At 44.7% G+C, this 19,654-nt stretch overlaps 1 protein-coding gene across 1 annotated transcript in view; it reads left to right on the forward strand.

Annotated features, from left to right (window-relative positions):
- Positions 1–19,259, forward strand: part of stxbp5a (syntaxin binding protein 5a (tomosyn)) — a gene marked incomplete at its 5' end in the record, with an annotated part of 99,751 nt that extends 80,492 nt beyond the window's left edge. Inside the window, 17 exons of the mRNA XM_079996629.1 lie at positions 1,611–1,683; positions 1,818–1,965; positions 3,267–3,334; positions 4,762–4,802; positions 4,946–5,166; positions 6,389–6,573; positions 6,863–6,988; positions 7,785–7,936; positions 9,661–9,723; positions 11,614–11,667; positions 12,838–12,888; positions 14,200–14,439; positions 15,040–15,409; positions 16,739–16,904; positions 17,613–17,724; positions 17,834–18,054; positions 19,157–19,259. Of these exons, the coding sequence (XP_079852755.1) occupies positions 1,611–1,683; positions 1,818–1,965; positions 3,267–3,334; positions 4,762–4,802; positions 4,946–5,166; positions 6,389–6,573; positions 6,863–6,988; positions 7,785–7,936; positions 9,661–9,723; positions 11,614–11,667; positions 12,838–12,888; positions 14,200–14,439; positions 15,040–15,409; positions 16,739–16,904; positions 17,613–17,724; positions 17,834–18,054; positions 19,157–19,198 (2,333 nt within the window). The 3' untranslated portion in view covers positions 19,199–19,259. The remainder of the gene's footprint in view (positions 1–1,610; positions 1,684–1,817; positions 1,966–3,266; positions 3,335–4,761; positions 4,803–4,945; positions 5,167–6,388; positions 6,574–6,862; positions 6,989–7,784; positions 7,937–9,660; positions 9,724–11,613; positions 11,668–12,837; positions 12,889–14,199; positions 14,440–15,039; positions 15,410–16,738; positions 16,905–17,612; positions 17,725–17,833; positions 18,055–19,156) is intronic.
- Between the last annotated feature and the right edge of the window lie 395 nt (positions 19,260–19,654).

Consider the following 19,654-nt stretch of genomic DNA (forward strand, 5'->3'; position numbering starts at 1 on the left):
AAAGCCAACAACAGTGGTGGGTTTACGACAACAAAAAATGTCAATGTCTCATTAACTTGTCATGTGCCCTTGAGCATCAATTACAGCTTGACAACGACGTCTCATGCTGTTCACAAGTCGACTTATTGTCTGCTGAGGCATGGACCCCACTCTCCTTGAAGGGCGGCCCTCAGGTCATTGAGGTTCTGGGGTACAGAGTTACGAGCCTCTACACGGCGACTCAGCTGATCCCATAGATTTTCTATGGGATTCAGAAAGTGCAGGCCACTCCATTTGAGGTACCCAAGTCTCCAGCAGCCGTTCCCTAATGATGCAACCTCGATGAGCTGGAGCATTGTCGTCCATGTAGATGAAATGAGGCCTGTGTTGTTCATGCAGGGGCACAATGACTGGATTAATGATGTTATTCAGGTAGTATGGGCTTGTCACTGTACCATTCACAAAGTGTAGGGCAGTTCTGTATTGACTAGACACACCTGCCCACACTGTAACACCACCACCACCAAAGGCTCGTTTGGTGACAACAGTGGCTGATGCATAGCACTCTCCTTGACATGTCCAACATTGTTGGCGGCCATCATTTCTGCTCAATGTGAATCGACTTTCATCAGAGAACAGCACTGAGGCCACTGGTCCCTCGTCCAGCGTAAATGCTCCCTGGCCCGTGCAAGACGATGATGCCTGTGCCTGGTGGTGTGGTCAGGTACCCTTGCAGGTGGTCTAGCATGCAGACCATGCTGATGTCAACGGTTTGGAATGGTCTGACGTGACACTTGGGTGCCTCTCACCTCCCTTAAATGTGCCTGGAGTTGAGTGGCATCATCATCCGGTTCCGCAGGGCACTGCTCACAATGAAGCGCTCATCAGTGTGGGATGTGGCCAAAGGACGTCCACTTCTATGCCTTTCTGTGACTCTTCAGTCTCTGTATCTCTTTTGCAACCTGCTGATGACACTCTGTGACACACTAAGCTCAGTGGCCACTTCCCTCTGAAAACATCCTGTTTGAAGCCTCACAATGGCGAGGTGTCGTCTTGTCTCATAATGTCAAATGTGAACAGCATGATGAAGAGGACTGTTTAAATACCAATTCTAATTGAACCAGGAAATGTATTGGTCGATTCATGGATCAAACAGCTGTTGTGAATTTTGCCGTTCAGCTCCTTTTTAGAGAACAGCAAGTTGTGCAAAAAGTACTGAAACATTGAACAGTTGAACATGTGCATTCAAAAGTTTAGAGAAGGTCAAACTAAGTTCACCTGTAAAGGTTATAGTGCATTTTAGGTTCATCCTGAAATTTCACCCGAAAGCCGAATATCCCTAACTTTTGGTGAGTAGTGTATGTTCTTTATCTGACCTTGTTGTCCAGATCCACACTTGTGTTGTGTGATCTGAAGTTAAAGACCAAATCTTGATTCATGGCTGTTGTCTCTCATTGTTCAGCATCAGTGACTTGTGAAATCCTTCAAACCTAAAGTTCCTCTTTCCACAATCATTTATTTTATAGGCTTCAACACTTATTGTTCTGTCAGGATACACCTTGCACTTAAAGAATTGTGAGTTGTACAGGTGTTCTGAATGTGTCTCCTCTGGATTTTTTTTTTTTCTGAAGATTTTCAGGAACCTTACGCCGTAGTGGTCCTTCTAGAAAAGGATTTAGTGGTGATCGACCTTGCACAAAATGGGTAGGTCAGACCCCCGTCTCCTAACTGCTTTTAATTCATCAATATTGATGTCCATTGTTGTCACATTATTATACAATTTATTTAATACATTTTCATTGTATGTTAAGCGTCCTAACCCTTGCCTCTTTCCCCAGCTACCCCATCTTCGAGAACCCCTACCCTCTGACGATCCACGAGTCCCCTGTGACCTGCTGCGAGTACATTGCCGACTGCCCCGTGGACCTCATACCTGCACTTTATTCTGTCGGCTCGCGGCAGAAACGACAGGGCTACAGCAAAAAGGTAGGTCCATGGATACTTATGGGACAGTATAATGTAGAAAGTCAATGGAAATGCACAATTTACTTCTTTAAAGGACCATATTGCATGTTAGCCAGTTTACCAGTCACCACACACATTTTACCTTTACATTACATTCGATTTTTTTTTATATGCTGCACATTGTCTCTATTTCTGGATTTTGGACAGTTCAAAGCATGTTTTTTTGCCTATATATTGTATTTTTGCTAAAATTGCTTTATTGTATAGGGTACTTGCTTCAACGTGGAATTAACATATACAAAATACGGCAAAATTAAGTAACTTTGACAAAATGACATGTGCAGACTGGTAAATTTTGGCAAAAACTCATTTGACACCAGTATGGTCCTTTAACCATTCACTCTTAGCCACTCTGATGCCTATTTAAATCAGATATCACCTACTTAATAATACTGTTTTAACTGTTTTACAGGCATTGCTTTTGCCAAATTGTTACAAAATACATATCCATTTCTACCACAGTTGCTATACTGTGTATTTTACTTTGACTAGACCAAATGGAGGACATTTTACCATGGTTTACAACAACGACAATCCTCCAACTCGATGCCCAGCATAGCGCCAAGCTCCACTTTATTACGCTGCCATCTCTCACACACGCACACACGCACACACACGCACACACACACACACACACACACACACACACACACACACACACACACACACACAGGGTCCACCTTGGCATGTTCTTTTCCCTGTTGCCTTGTTCCAGTGTTCTGGCGGAAATGTCACCATGTGCAGACCCGAGCCGGACGCCTGGATACCGCCTTGTTAAGCAACGGCTCCGGCCGAGCTGCGGGAGCGCGTTCGCACATAAAGATCACTGTTGAGTCATAGCGGTGACCTTTGCGCGTGTCAGCGTGTTCAAAGCCGCCCTGCCCCACCCCACCCCCCCCCCAACACACATACACACACATACAGTAGACACACACACACACAATCAGCTGGCAACACACTTTCATACACTATGATCACAGAGCACAATGTAGAGACGCACAGCTGGCAGATGAATTTTGATCTTTTTCCCGTGCACACGGAACACACAAGGACACACGCGCGCACAAACATACACACACAGTACAGCACACAGATGCAGACACCGAGAAATGGACACATTCCCACCTCAATCATCTTTAAAAATGATTTGATTTTCTATTCACCACTGTTCTCATTTTGTCTGGGTCTGTCATAATGCGTGTGTGTGTGTGTGTGTGTGTGTGTGTGTGTGTGTGTGTGTGTGTGTGTGTGTTCTTATCCAGGAGTGGCCTATCGGTGGTGGAAACTGGGGTCAAGGCACACAGAGCTACCCAGAGATCATCATCACCGGGTAGGAAAATATATGCATATTTATTTTTTATTTTTTTGCTGTTTACCAGGCACAGCATCAGTACAGAGCCTCTTCCTATTCCCACTCATTTCCACTCATGTTGATTTTGAACCTTCTTGATATACGTACGTTATACCACTAACACGAGAAGGGTAGAGGTGGTGTTTTAATAGAACATGTGCACTTAGAAAGTGACAGTGAAGTTTGGGTTAGTGGCGGCAACGTGCCCTCTCTCCCCTTCTGCTGCAGATGAAAAAAATAATTGCTATTCCATTCTAGGTTTCCATTTTCAAGACACGGACACAGCCGGAAAAAAAATATACAGTATAGCGGTATTTCTCCCAACTCACCCAACTCCCTCACTGTAAGGACGAGATAATGAGGAGAGAGGAAATGGTGACAACAAACTCTGAGCTTAGATTGTGTCTTCTTGTCAAACCTGCAATTTAATGTCGGCAACACCCATTAATATGAAACGTTAAGGAAGCTTGTTCATTTTGAGGTAATGATTCCGTTTGCTGACAAAGCTGATCATCCCCTGGTTAGAACTTGGCTAGTTTTTCTTCCCGCTGATCTCTGTTGGAGGATTCGGGGAAGCAGTAAACATTGCTCGAAAAGGCTGGATAGCACATTTCACCCATGTGCCTCTGAGTAGGAGGCATTCCTATCAGCTAAATTGATGTCTAAGAATTTTCTACCTCAGGATTCTACAATTCTAGTCTTTCCATGCAACATTGAAAATGTTGCCTTCGAAGGGAAATTGTGTTTTTTCTCAATCAGATTGGATGTAGAAAGTCTATGGCTGGTGGAAAGGTGACGCAGTGGGCGCTGTTGCCCTACAGCACTGGAGACAAGGGTTCCAATCTTGTTTGGGGTCATGATGTCTTTGTCTCCTTTGTGTGGGTTTCCTAATTCCTCCAAAGATATACAGCTCATGCTAATTGGAGACTATACACACCATTAACACGTGTGTGTGTGTGTGTGTGGGTGTGTGTGTGTGTGTGTGTGTGTGTGTGTGTGTGTGTGTGTCTGTGTGTGTGTGTGTGTGTGTGTGTGTGTGTGTGTGTGTGTGTGTGTGTGTGTGTTTGTGTGTGTGTGTGAGACTCAATGTAGTGGTATTCCATTCAAGGTTTCTTCTTCTTCTTCTTCTTCATGCCTATAAGCCCAGAGTCAGCTGGGACTAGCTCCAGCCCCAAAGCGGGTGATGAAAATGGATGGATGAATGGAAAGTTGATCTCAGCATCTGCATTAGACAAAAAATGATTTGCTTTATTCAATAGTTTGTTTGTCATGGACAGTGCATATTTATCAGCACAGCTGTAGCGTTGCAGATTTTTGTCTTTTGACCTTGGCCAGACGTTCAGAGGTACCCTAAAATGACTTGCATGAAATCGTTTTGACCTCATTATTCTCTCTTGAAATTCCAGGCATGCTGATGGAACTGTGAAGTTCTGGGATGCCTCTGCAAGTAGGTTCACTACGTTTTATTCACACCAATCTCTTCTTTAGAGGAGGAACTTTTCCACCCCTAAGCTGCCAACATAGCTGCCGTGTTTCTGCAGATCCAACATGCCTGACCTCCCTCTCTCTCTCTCTCTCTCTCTCTCTCAGTAATGCTCCAGGTGCTGTACAAGCTGAAGACGGCCAAGGTGTTCGAGCGGAGCCGGCAGAAGGAGGATAGGGGCAGCACGGAAGTTTCGGACGAGGACCCCTTCGCCATTCAGATCCTGGCCTGGTGTCCCGAGAGCCGGATGCTGTGCGTGGCTGGGGTGTCAGCCAATGTCATCGTCTACCGCTTCAGCAAGCTAGAGATAACCACCGAGGTGGTGCAGGTACGTTGCCGCCTCAGGAATTTGTCCAAACATGTCCAAACATAATGCGTTATTGCATTAGGATGTAATAGATAAAATCATTTACAGCTGATATTTGATCACTTTGACCAAAGGATTGTATAGAATCACATTTTATACTTTCTCTCTCTTTCTTGTGTTTTAATAAGGACAGACTCCTAGTCTAAGTGCGCACATGCTGGTAGACCTAATCACACACACACACACACACACACACACACACACACACACACACACACACACACACGCACACAGACACACACTCCCAATCCCACTGACAAACAGTATTATATGAATCCACCTCGTCGAAGGCAGCATCGTTGCCATGCCAACAGACAGAGTGGTAAATAAGCTAAGCCAGCCTGTCATTGTATTGTGGACAGTGGGGGTGGGTGTTGGGAGCCTGTGCTTAATGGCATTATGAACCACAGTGTTCAATTTGAGCTAGACGTTCATGTACAGTTGTGAAGAGGGTGAAGAAAGGTGATTTTCGGGGAGCGAGCCCAGTAATCACTGCATGTTAGTGTGTGTGTCCATCATAGGTGGAATATGCTGCAGCTGGGAGGAGGGGGGGGGGCCCTTGCCGGGTACAAGGCCATATGCCCGCAGCGTCCATTACCTGGGAGTGAGAGTGGGATGTGGAGGGCTGAGTGTGGGAGATACAGAGAGGACACGCCAAACGTCTGCTCCCCCGCATGTCAACAATTGGAATAATTAGACCCTAGAATGTGTGTGTGGCTGTGTGTGTGTGTGTGTGTGTGTGTATAGGCAGAGACAGCATTCAAGTAGCCTGAAGGAGGGCATAGAAGGACCCCTTGGATTTCCCAGTATTAGATCGCGTCAATAGCCCTCCACCTGCCTGCACGCACACCCCCACCCCCACCTCCACCCACACACACACACACACACACACACACACACACACACACACACACGACATACACTTGCAAATCATCAAAGTCATTCTCCGAGAACATTTCATTGGCATCATTAGGGGTAAGGTGTCTATTCCTATCCTTTGAAGAATTTGCAAATAATTAATTTGCAAATTTAATTCCGAGGTTCTTTCCACTTTTTATGAAATTCGTCACTGTCTGCGCTGCCTCTGGATGTGTGTGTGTGTGTGTGTGTGTGTGTGTGTGTGTGTGTGTGTGTGTGTGTGTGTGTGTGTGTGTGTGTGCGTGCGCGCACGTGTCTCATTCAGTTACTAGAGGTGCGCATGCAGTACGACCTGAACGATATGGATTCTCCGGAGGGGGGAGGTGGAGGTGGAGTGGACCAGACCCCGGCGCTCCCCACCCCCGGTGCCTCCCCCCAGACCAGCGGACCCCCGTCGCACCCCTCCACCAGCAGCAACAACTCAGACGGGGGCAACATGCCCTGCCTCAAGTAAGGACGTCTCACACAAGTACACACACCCACACACACTAATGCCTCTTGATCTCCAAGAGGGCTGCACTCATGCACTAACACACACAGACACACGAAACCTCACACACTCGCCGATTGCCTCGAGCACCCTCCCACAAGCTTACTTATCTATTTGAAGGGTTCTCAACCGCAGCCCCCCCTGCGTATGCGCAAATCATGCCTGGCCTCAACTGCGCAACTATGGCTCTTGTGCCCTCCTCCACCCTCCTTCTCCTCTGACTTTCTTTCCTCCCCCCTCCCGCCCCAGGGTGCGCGGCACTCCTCTGAAGCAGTCTCCGGGTTACCAGGTAGAGCTGGTGGTGCAGTTAGTGTGGGTCAGTGGAGAACCTCCACAACCAATTAGCAGCCTGGCCCTCAACTCCTCCTATGGCCTGTGAGTACAGTCGCCTCTAGCATTAAACATTCTTACGGACTCAATCCTCACTTGGTCCTTAACTAACTCACTCCAGGGTGATGATGTCAATTAGTGTCTGTCTTGGATTTTGGAATGATGTCCTCTTGTCTTTCAAACCGAAAATGGTTTAGTATTCTCATGCAGCTGCTAAAGTGAGGTGACCATTTACCGTCCACTCTGTAATGTTTCTTCTCAGATCCTGTACATCTGAGAAATGCTAAATGAGTTAAAACTTTATAAAGATAGGCAGTCTATGAACACCAAGCACCCCAGCGTCAAAACTGTTTCAAAACTACCCCAAAAATGCTGGCTTTGGAATGCGTTGAAGAAGCACACTTTCTGAAGGCTCTCGCTGCTGAGGTTCCTGTATCAAGCAGCCAAAAAGTGGATCTGAGCCCCTTTGATACGATGTCCCTCATAGCTGAGCTCAGAGCCAAACCTTTTGCCAATCCTGTTTATATCCGCCAATAATCTTTTGGAAACTTTGCTCGCTTTGTGCTGGTAACTACAGGCCAATGGAATGTGAACCCACAGACTCTCGCTCATTTGTTTGTTTGTGTTTGGTGACCCATCTGTCCCTTCCTCTCTGCCTTGTCATCTGTGTTACTCCAACACCTCCACCCTTCCTTCTGCTACTTTGAGTTCTTCCACAACACACACACACACACACACACACACACACACACACACACACACACACACACACACACACACACACACACACACACACACACACACACACACACACACTCCACCCACCCCTCTGCTCCCCCAGTGTGGTGTTTGGCAACAGCAATGGCCTGGCAGTGGTGGACTACCTTCAGAAGACGGTGTTGCTGAACCTGGGGACGGTCGAGCTGTACGGCTCCAACGACCCCTTCCAGAGGCAGCCCCGCTCACCGCGCAGGGCACGGCAGCCCTCTGGAGGTAACAACAAGGAGGGAAAGCAAAATGGGAGATGAGAAAATGAGATAGCCCCCGACTGCAATTGGTTTTTAACCCCCCCCCCCCCCCAGAACCCTGTAGGCGGTTTTTGCATCTGACCTTGTGACGGCTCTGTTTGCCTCTCGATTGTTCGTTGAAGTCAGGGTGTTAATTGAGACAATTTTAGGCGAGGCAAAGGTTTGTCATCAGACTTAGGGAAATAACAATGACTGAGTTCTGTTCATCAATGGTTGTTTTCTCGCAATCAGCAATAAGGCGTAGTCAAGAGGTCTTACCAGGATTATCTGCTCAGTAAAATGATGAAGGGAACTGCGTTCACTTCTATTAAGATTCCATATTCACATCCAGGTTGAGGAAGCCATATTTACATTGTTGTCAAACTCCCAAGCACTATGGGAATAAAAAATAGCAAGGAATAAAAATAAATAAGGGAGTGTTACTGGACAAGCCAGTAAAGCGACGTGGAATCGGAGGATCATTGGTTCAATCCTCAGCTGCTCCTAGTTGTGTGCCGAAGTGTCCTTGAGCAAGACACTGAACCCCAATCTGCTCCCAATGAGCAGGTTAGCGCCTTGTATGGCTACCTCCGCCATTAGTAAATGAATGTGTTTGTGAATGGGTGAATGTGAGGCTAAATTGTAAATCATCTTTCTGTCCCCTGAACTAGAGAGGGTATCAGTCCATCCATCATCCAAGAGTGCTTGTTTGATAACGTTGTCCATGAGGGTAACGCAAGATATGTAACCATCTGACCGGTTTTATTCCAATCGTGATTTAGACTGACTTTTTCTCGCCCATCCCCTTTCATCACCTCCCCTCTGCAGCATAATAGTAATATAGTGACATTGCTCAGCAAGGCCACACTGCCACCCTGTGTCCAGTAGTGCCATTGCACCCATGGAGACGCTGCCGCAGTGGTATGACATGACTTTGCGACTCACTGTAGCGTGCCCAAACCCACAACAACAGTAGATGGATATTTCAAAGGCTTGTGTTCATTTAAAGCGCTTAATTATCGCCAGGTTCGTACAAACGCACGGGAAAAAGGAAACATACAAATGAACAGCCGCGCACGTCTTCTGGTGTGGCTGAATGGCAAGCGCTTGGGCGCCTGTCAGAGCGTGGCGAGAGGGAGCGGTAATCGTGCACCCAGCTGCGATTCCCTGCCAGTAGACTCTCTGCCAGGATCCGTGCCAGGCTCTCTGCCTCCGAGGACACTCACACACAATCAAACGCACCCTAAACACCAAAATGCTCGGAATATATATATACTGTATGCAGTACATATATGCTTCCATATGTAAACATACACAGATATATGAGTGGAGGGATGCACTAGTACAGTGATTCTTAATCCTTTCCATGTCAAGGACCCTGAATTTCAACCGCAATAGGCCACGGACCCTATTTGATAAGATTCAATCTCTGGGACCCTCAATCTGAGGAGATTTTTATCGCCGGATATAATTTAGTCCAAACTTCTATACCTGTCTATCGTATAGTTAGGGAGATAACAGTGAAACTACTGTATGATCAAAAAGGGTGCGGATTGGACTTATTGGACAATAAGGTCTCATAAATTGAACACTAGTGACGATGAATTATTGTTAATTTAGCTGGGGACCCCCTGAACCCCCCGGTCCCCGAACTCCTCGTTGAGAGCCACCTAATTGAGTACAATGATTATTTTTGTTTCTTTGCACCAGGTCTTTGCGATATCAACGAAGGCTCTGCTACATCAGAGGACCGCTGCAAGTCTCCAACCTCAGGTGACATGTCCTTCAGTGACTTTAGGAGAGAGAGATGGAGAAATTAAACCGCATGTTGGTTTAACACTTTTTTTTCTAGATGATTGAGAACAGAATAAAGGGCAAAAAGCCTTTCCTTGTCATCATGCTGATTTGATTCAAATGTAGATTTTCATAGATTTTCTTCTTGTTAGGATTCAGGATTTAGATCCAATTAATTCCCTTACAGCCTTTTATAAACCCATTGTTTTAGCAGTTTTTGGTGATCCTTCCAATGATGTACGTAGTTATGCAACGATAAGGAATTTTTTCCATTTTCTTGCAATGTTGATGTTATGAGTCTTATTTTTAATCTGTCACTCCATTCTGGTAATTTGTATTAAACGTCTCTGTTTGGAGATTAGAAACTAATGTGACAATGGTGCGTGTCCAGTAAAATGTGTTATTTTAGAAGAATAAGTACAATTTCAGGGAGCTTGGGGATTTACGAACATCTTCCATAATCACATCACTGAGTGATGTGCTGCTCCAGTGTGATCAGAATAGTTGTAAATTTGTGCTTGTCTGGGATTTTGGGAACATACAATATAATTTGCTTTTCAATTGGACGGTAATCACAGCCTGAGCCTGCTGCACTGTAGCGGACCATCATAAAATAAATATGTAAACATTTTGAGGATATCTATGATCACTAGAAAAAAGTTTTCAAGGGGTTGGAATGATTATTAATGCACAGTCGACCTCCTGCCTTTCTTTTTTTTGACATTCTCAGCTTAACATCACTTGCAAAATATTGCTCCACTCCCAACTTCTTTCATACATCTATTTATTCTGTGATTCCATTAATGGTATGTTCGGAATCGCACCGCCAGCCGAGGCCTTTTTCACTCGCTTGCTTTACTGCTTGTTAATTCTATGTGGTTAATGTTTTTGCTGAACAGCCCAGATCCATCTCATTTGGCCAAGCTCAGGGTCGGCTTGGAGAGGCTGAAAATAAGTAGCTTTTTAAAAAGGTCAGACCACCAGACAACCATCTCAGAATTCAGCGCGCCGCTTCTGCCTAGAGGTGTCATGGCCGTGTCTGGCACTTCTAGGCAGTGTTTTGCTTCATCTAATATGCCCACATTTGTCTCTAGTAGAGAGATGGATGGAACAAAAGTGTCCTATCAAGTGAAGTCGCCCAATATGTAAGGGATAACGTGCAGCCAGCTGGTGGCTACTACAAAATGACCCCAGAGTGATCCATGACCAATAACCGTGCAATAACCACCTTGTCAGCAGTTATATTGCAATAATGACCGGCTGGCTGCACGTTATCCTGCATATTAGCTACCGTACACGACTACTTACAAAATAAAACGATTGATTATGATGGAATATTGAGGTCAAATTATTTCATACCTAGTTTGCCGAGTTTAAGAGCTTCCACTGAGAAACAAATAGTTACACAGCAACGTCACGAATACTGCAACAAGGTAGTGAACTATTCACCTGACAACAACACTCCTCCCTTCATAAGAGCAACCTATTTACTGTAAAAAACCAAGTGGTTGCCCCTCACAACGGTCATTATTAACAGACAGCGGTCATTATTGAGTAATAAATGTCCGCTAATTATTGACCAATCAGAATTGAGGATTCCACAAATCTGTGTAATTAAAAAAAAATATATATCTTGTATATGAAAGAGAATAATTGACTTTTTTTCGCAGTCGACATTCACCTCTTTTAGCTCAGTTGAGTTGTTAATAATGTCTTGAAGTTTTGTTTTCTAGCTGGCTTTATTGGCAATGTAGCTGAGGGCAGTATCCAACAGACAAAATAACTGGGCTGAAGGAGGGGGAATAACGGTGAATTCAAGCCCAAGCATGTTTCTAACACCTACATCTACTTTACTTTCCCCTTTGAAAGTGTTGATGTCAAACAGCAATCTACAACAGTTCTACAATGGAGGTGGTAGAGGAGGTAAGACTGGCCGAGGATACCAACAGGACCGGGCAGGGCTAATTGTGTGCCAATCTGTCACCCCCTGGTTGTTCATTTTGATTTGTTTTTGTCATAAGAAATGAACAAAATGTCCTCCAGGCCATATTCACCAACCGTTGTGAGAAATAGACTCGAAGATGAACACCTTGCGTCATAGGCTCACCTTGCATGCTACATGTATGTAGCACGAGTGTCACACTGTAAATGTGCCTGATTTTGACATTTGTCCTGAACTTCTGCAACAACTCCTTTATCTTCACTTCTGGACTCATGACTGTCTGTGGTACGGTGCGATGTGCAAATGTGTCTTTTCCGCCTCAACAGAGAATAGAGGAACGAGTGCTATTTGAAGAACCCTTATCCAAGCCCAATCACAAGCCGAGGGGGTAATCGGGTGTGCTGGGCAGTTTTGAAACCTCGTTTCAAAGCAAGTTCTGACAGACAACTCTTAGATTTACATTAAAAGGATGTTCATTTATTTTGCGTCGTTTGAGTTTGGCGTCCAGACTCCACTGCAGGAGGGACTGGCTGGTTAGATAGGCCAGCCAATAAGGCCGTGGAAGCGTACGGCGCCGCCAAGTTGTCTGACAGAACCAGCTGCGCCGGCTACACCTTATTTCTCATCGAACACGACAGAAAAGCGATGTGGACAGAAAGCTACAACAAGTCTACGGCAGTACCTATTAAATGCCCCCCCACTGTCTACTTCCATCCAAACTCACCCCCTACTTCCTGTTTCTCGTTTCTACCCCGTACTTGGTGCATGCACGTTCCTCGGCATGAGGGTCCTGAATGACTGTCCAGCTTCGATGTGTCTCACCACTCCTCTCTTCCAGGGCATTGTGCGACGAGAGCGTCCTGTCCCGTCCCTTCTCTGTCTGTCCCAGCATGCCCCAGTAATTCGCAGGGTTATTTATCAGTCCCGTGCGCAGTGTCTCCTCCTGTGTAAAGCATTTTGGCTCCTCTGTTGTCAGTGACAAACTCCAAGCCAGTGGTTCCAAAGCTTTTTTTTTGTTATTTATACCCTCGTGGTCTATGTGTGCCGTGTGCACAGTCCTTTTGTCCGGTGCGAGTCAGCTGTACCTTTGCATGGCATTTTGTGCGAGCTTAGACGGGTGTTTGTAAAGAGGGATGTTCTCTTTTTTCCAGCAAAGATGTCACGGAAATTAAGCTTGCCTACTGAGCTAAAGCCAGACTTGGGTAAGCCTTGACTTTGTGTTTCCAAAAGAAAAAGAAAACAAAAACAATGTTTCATATATTCAAACCAGACTGAGGCCGTTACAGAATATGATGTGATTTTAGTGAGTAACTTAGTAGTAAGTCGGATGAGGCAAATCTAATTTATAACTGTACTTACATTCGGTTTTATTTATCCCTCTTTGAAATGATAAAGGCTCTTCAGTGATAAATGAAGCCAAGCCCAATAACCCCGCTCTCCCATCACACCATACTACAAAGCTTTCCATAACGTTCTGCAGCTTTTGCTTTCTATTTCATGTTTTTCTTTCTATTTTCTCTCTATATTTGGTTCTGTTCAAACCTGCAGCTGTGGAACTTCTTTCCTCTGAGTTTTGTATTCTTGTATGTATTTTTTTTGTATTTTATTTGATGTATTTTTGTATTTTATTTATTTTTTTATTTCCTTCAAAATTCTCTTCTCGTTTCTTGTGCCAATCCACCAAAATCAACAGTCCAAATATGATGTATTGAGGTGTTTTCGGAGACGTATAAGAATGTGTGCAAGTGCCAAATGTATCACTTTTTCAATTATTACGCTCCAACATAATATATAAATCAAGTAAGGCTGTTTACTAATGTCATTATGTAAGTTTGGATGTATTGTGTGCACGTAAACCTAATAGGATGACCCTTGGGTTGTCTACTGGAAACAGATTTCTCTGGTGCCTCTGTTTCACTGTTTATTAAGTCCTATTCAATTAAAAAACGATATATTTATGTATGTATGTGTATATACTGTATATATATATATATATATATATATATATATACATATATATATATATATATATATATATATATATATATATATATATACACACACACACACACACACACACACACACACACACTCAGTATATTTACCATAAGCTTCAAACTGGAACCTCAATCTCTTTGGAAAATCATTTCAGTGTGCCATTTAAGGAAAACTGATTTTTCATGGCCTTTCACAGTCTTTTTCGCCAAAATCCAGGCACTAAACATGTCGCTTTCATCAGACTCACATATAGATTAACATTGAAAATGTCTAATTTTTGGTGTTGCTCCATTGTTGCTCCTCTGGTTATAGTTGTTATCACATACAGTATATCACTTGTATTTGAAGTTCTTTAGTTTATTTCTCAAACCAGTGTATTTGTACACACTTCATTACATCCATGCCAACGTGTCCTGCTCTGCTGCATCCTGTGCGCTTGCGGGCGCTTTACCTTCTCTTGTCTGTCCCTACTGTCCTCCTGTCTGTATGTCCTCCGCGGGGCGCCAACCCACTAGACCACCGGGACAACTCGTTCAGCCGCTCCCGCTCCTCCAGCGTCACCAGCATCGACAAGGAGGCGCGGGAGGCCATCTCCTCCTTCCACTTCTCCGACACCTTCGTCCGCAAGGGGGACAACGCCGTAACCCCCTGCCTGTACGTGGGCACCTCCCTGGGCACCGTGCTGGCTGTGGCCCTCACCCTGCCCCCTGCTGGGGAGCAGAGGCAACTGCAGCCCGTCATCGTCTCACCCAGTGGTAGGTCTTGGGCTAAATCAGAAATAGGGAAAAGATTAAAAAAAAAAAACTGATAGCGATGAAAGGTTGGGCCCTTTAAGGATTCGAATCCTGATGAGTCACTCAGTGAAAAGATTTGTTTTTCGTCTTAGTTGCACACGGCACGGAATTCATGAAAAAAACATTTCATTCTTTCATAATGATTGATATCGGCAGAAGAATGTGAAGTGTGGACTAATGTTTTCTTTGCCACATTCTCTCAGAATGATATATTTTAGCAATGAAATGCAAAATGTGAATCGAAAAAAATAATTATTTCAAAATTACTTATATTGGCAGAGGAATGCAACATGTCAAGCGATGTCAAATGTGAAATTGTAAATCTGTCAACTTCAATTTATTTTGTCAATATGCCAAATGCCTTGACCTCGTTGACTCCCGACTCCTGAGTCATTTAAAGGATTTGTTTGCTATGACCGAATCATCTGCGAGTCTTGCATCACTATTTGCTCAGGTATTACGGAGAGAGTGAAGGGAAGGGAATTGTAACATGATGGCAGAAGGTGGGAGATGTTTAAGCGTATTAACAGTGTGATTTATATCGGTTCTCGGATCTGCCAGGCATGCTGGTGCGGCTGAAGGGCAGCATCTTGCGGATGGCCTTCCTGGACTCCACAGGGTCTCTGCTGCCTCCTGCTCACGAGCCCTGGTTTGAGCCCAATGTATCGGCAGACGGTGAGGAGCGGGACAAGGTCCGCAAGCGCCGCCCGGTCTCCGTGTCGCCCTCCACCTCGCAGGACCTGAACGAGAGCCAGTACGCCGTGGTGTGTTCGGAGAAACAGGCCAAAGTCATGTCCCTGCCCTCGCAGACGTGCATCTACAAACACAGCATTACAGAAACCTCCTTCATCTTACGCACGGACGTGGTGCAGATGAGCAACGGCGTCTGCGTGGCGTGTTTCTGTGCCAACGGCCACATCATGACCCTCAGGTGAGACGCTCGTCTGCCTGTAAATCGGGAGAATTGACACACTACTTTGCTTTATTGGGACGCAATAAAATGGTTAATGTGTTGATGTTGGAAAGCATGTGTTTTATCAGTGGTTGAAAGATGAAGAAAATTCATATTACATTACATTTTTTAAATATTGTTAGTAAGTGGAAATGGGTCAAAACAAGAGTTTAACAAGGTTTAACAAACTGAAATTCAAATAGAAAAGCCAGACAGACATTGGGGGTCATGAGATGATGAGAAAGTTGAGGGGGTATGAAAAATCTGGGAAATTAGAAATTAATTGAGCAAAGTCCAGTACATTAACATAAAACAATTTTAGAATTAAAATATCTGAATTAATTCAGGTCAAAATCATAAAGATGTTTCAAGAACATAATTTGTTGTCACAATGGGAAAAGGTGTACCTACATGCTTAATTCAGATATCAATAAAATATATTTTCCAACTCTTAGCACCCCTCTACTTTAGGTCATATTGAAGTCAAATGACCTCCAGGTTCTGGTATAATTTTCTAATGTTTTGGTACAATATCGGCTCATTAACCCACGTTAAGATCCCTATTTTTTTCATTTCAGCAGAAATGAATTAGTTGGAAAAGAAAACGATCAACCTAATCAATTAATTAGGGAGGAGGGTGGAGTGTCTGTGTCTCTGACTGTGAGAGATGAATTCGGCGTGAGCCTTTAGACAGTTAGACAAAAACATTTCTCATGAATGCCCACAACACACACACACACACACACACACACACACACACACACACACACACACACACACACACACACACACACAGTTGTGCTAGGTGGCCGAGTGTTAAAAGGGATGAGGGTGGAAGAGTGTGTCCAATTTCCAACCCATTCATCTTCCCCTCTTCCCAACAGAGAGAGCGATGGAAGGAGACGAGTCTTCCCTCTGGGTTGCGGACACAGAGGTGTCTGTTGCTTGTCTGCGTGGCTTTCAATCCCACGTCGTGTTATAACTAGATCTTGATTCGCTTTTTTCAATTTGAATAATTTCAGATTGTTATTGACAGAAATAATCATAATAAGGTGTCGGTTAGAAACAAGCTCAGAATAAAGAAGAAAGAAGCTCAGAATAAAAAACGAATCGATGCGCCCGAAAGTGAACACAGGAGAAGTTAGCTGGTTTTAATTGATTTCTAAATGGGTTTGTATCATATTTGTTTGTATTTTAATAAAACCTTGTGAAGCCCAAGGCAATCATCCAACGCCAACAAAGTTATTTTTCTCATCTATTCTCTCGCTCAACTTTTATTAACAAATCACCTGGGTTCACGCTTTCCAGTTTGCCCGGACTAAGACCTCTGCTGGATGTCAACTACCTTCCTCTGACCGACATGCGGATAGCACGGACCTTCTGCTTCACCAACCTGGGCCAAGCCATGTACCTCACCTCCCCGACGGAGATCCAGAGGATCACCTACAGCCAGGACACCTGCGAGAACCTGCAGGTCACTACCACACCCGTATTATCCGTATTAACAGTTACTGTAGAAGGGAGGGTGTAGACAAGTCAAAGTTCAATTTCAAGCAAAGTAAAGTTAATTTCTTTCCATTAAAAACGGAAAAACCTGTGTTTTTCCAAACTGTTTTTCGACCCAATCAGCAATGGAACTTATCTATAAACTGTGCACACAGGAAATTTGTGAATGAACTGTACTTCTCGGAGCCATTTCTGCATTAAAGACTAATATTGTCGCTTGTGATAGGTAAACCGACCACTTCTAAGATATAATAAATGTTAAATAGCTAATGAAGAAAACAAAAAACTTTAAGATGGTCAAATCCTTTTCTCTAAAGTTTGCCGATGAGTGCATTCTTGCTGGAAAAGGTGGACCCCGCCGCCAACAATGGAAACAGCATCCAGAGGAGCACATGTATAATAAACTGAATGGCTGTTTCGTATAAAGTGTAAGCTACATAAATATGGGTTTAATATAAAATATAGGATTTTTCAACAAAATAGTAGGATTACCACTTTAATAAAGTGGATCGTGAAAGACAGTGTTGTTAAGAGCAGTGTTATTAAGGTCAAGACCATTTCTTGGAATACCAAAATCAAAACCTTTATTCAAATGTGCTTTACAGTGGACGTACCGTACATGAAGAGGTGGCATCATTTCCACTTCATGCTTAATGTGTTTGGTGTTACCCTACAGGAGATGCTGGGTGAGCTCTTCACACCAGTGGAGACACCGGAGGCTCCAAACAGAGGCTTCTTCAAAGGTCTGTTCGGCGGAGGAGCACAGTCGCTGGACAGGGAAGAACTATGTGAGTCAAACACACAGACATGTCTTCAGTCAAGCGAGTGCATCCGGAATACGACAATTCATGATGCTCTCTCCTGTCGCTGAACGTACACGGGAATGTTTTCGACCAGTCGGAGAGATGGCAGCTGGGAAGGCGTCCCGGAGTTTGGCCCAACACATCCCGGGACCGGGCGGCATCGAGGGCATGAAGGGAGCGGCCTCTGGCGTGGTCGGGGACCTGGCGCGCGCCCGGATAGCGCTGGACGAAAGGGGCCAGAAGCTGGGGGAGCTGGAGGAGAGGACGGCGGCCATGATGTCCAGCGCCGACTCCTTTTCCAAACATGCCCATGAGGTAGGGAGATAAAAGCTGGCTTTGATGAACCACAAAGATCCCCAAGGTTCACATTATTGAGTCAGAATCGGTGATAGAAAGACATATTACAATTTAGAATAACATGGAATGGAATTACATCCGACTAGATATTAGGGATGCAACAGTACAGTGGGCTCACAGTGCGGTATGTATCAAGGTTTTGGGGCCATGGTAACGGTGCGATTTCGATGTCTTTATAATTTACGATATATATTTTTTTTTTTATTAAAAATGTTAAAAGGTGTAAAAAATGTTTTTATAGTAGTCTGCCACAAAAAACTAATGTAACACTGTGTGTATGACTGTGGGGGGAGAGGAGACGAGGGTTCAAGTTCATTGGTGGGTTGTTATCATTTGCATAGGTTCATCTGGTTGGAGGGGAAGTGTCCGGGATAGTTGTTAATTCAAATATTAATTTCCGTTAATATTTATCTATATGATATTTTAAAAAACGTTTCACAATAAACAATTAATAAAACAGGTCGGATAGTTAGTTGTTTTTGTGTAGAACAGGTATAAACAGTATTTTTCACACATAAATAATAATAGTTAAATAAAACCTCACAGTCAGACCAGTGCGTGTGTGCCTTTCGCTTTGTGAACCGGACGTGACAGGGGGTGCGCTCCTTTTCAGCCAGGGCACCTCCCAGCGAGGGAGGAGCACAGGATACATGGAGGGGGAAACATTTTCTGACAGCAGGAGACAGAACTTAAACAAACAACAAAATAAAACTTGACAACAAAAGAAGGGCTCATCACCCAGTGAGACTCGGTTCCCTTCATTCCTACAAAAGAGCCGCTCAAACGAATCGGCTCGTTCATGAACGACCCAACACTAGTTCGAGTGGAAGCGAGTGTCTGAAGAGAAGTTCATAATAAAGAGGGACACGCCTGTCGCAGGGGGTTATTTTCCCACTGGACACCTTGATTGCTTACACTCTTTATGAAAAAAATTCGATGTAGTTTTATCTCGTGTTTCTATTGAATAAGCTGCGTTGCTGTTTTTTCCTTTTTTTCCCATATGACAGTGTATCTGTGCACCGTGGCCTGACGCCCAACGTTCCCCTCTTGTTTTTCCCAGATGATGCTGAAGTGCAAAGACAAGAAGTGGTACCAGTTCTGATCGCCGGAAAGGGGGGGAGCAGAGCTCTATGGACACGGCCATCACCTTCCATCTTGCCGGTTTGGACTCAGCGCGCCCCGCCCTCAACTCCCGACTGCCCCGCCCCCCGTCCCTCCACCGTGTCCCTCCACCCGTCTGTGTCCCCCACCACCCCTCCTTCACGGGGGCATGTGAGTTCTCTCCCCTAGCACAATGCCGGATACTGCCCTCGCCCCAGTATTTGGACGGAGAGGAGGCGGAGAAGGAGAAGGACGGCCTCAGAAGGAGCAAATAAACCGTTCCCTTCTTTTTTTTTTACGTTGTTGTTTTTTTGTTTTGTTTTCTCGGTCTTTACTTGTTTCGTCCCGTGTGTTGGGCCCCTCTTCGGAGGTCAGAAGCGGCCAGAGGACCTGGATCTCCTTCACCCTCACTTTGCTGCGTTGTCCTTTTCGCTGCCGTCCCCACTCCAGCCACTTT

Source organism: Zeus faber, assembly GCF_960531495.2.
Source record: "Zeus faber genome assembly, chromosome: 2".
In the NCBI taxonomy this organism is placed as follows: domain Eukaryota; kingdom Metazoa; phylum Chordata; class Actinopteri; order Zeiformes; family Zeidae; genus Zeus; species Zeus faber.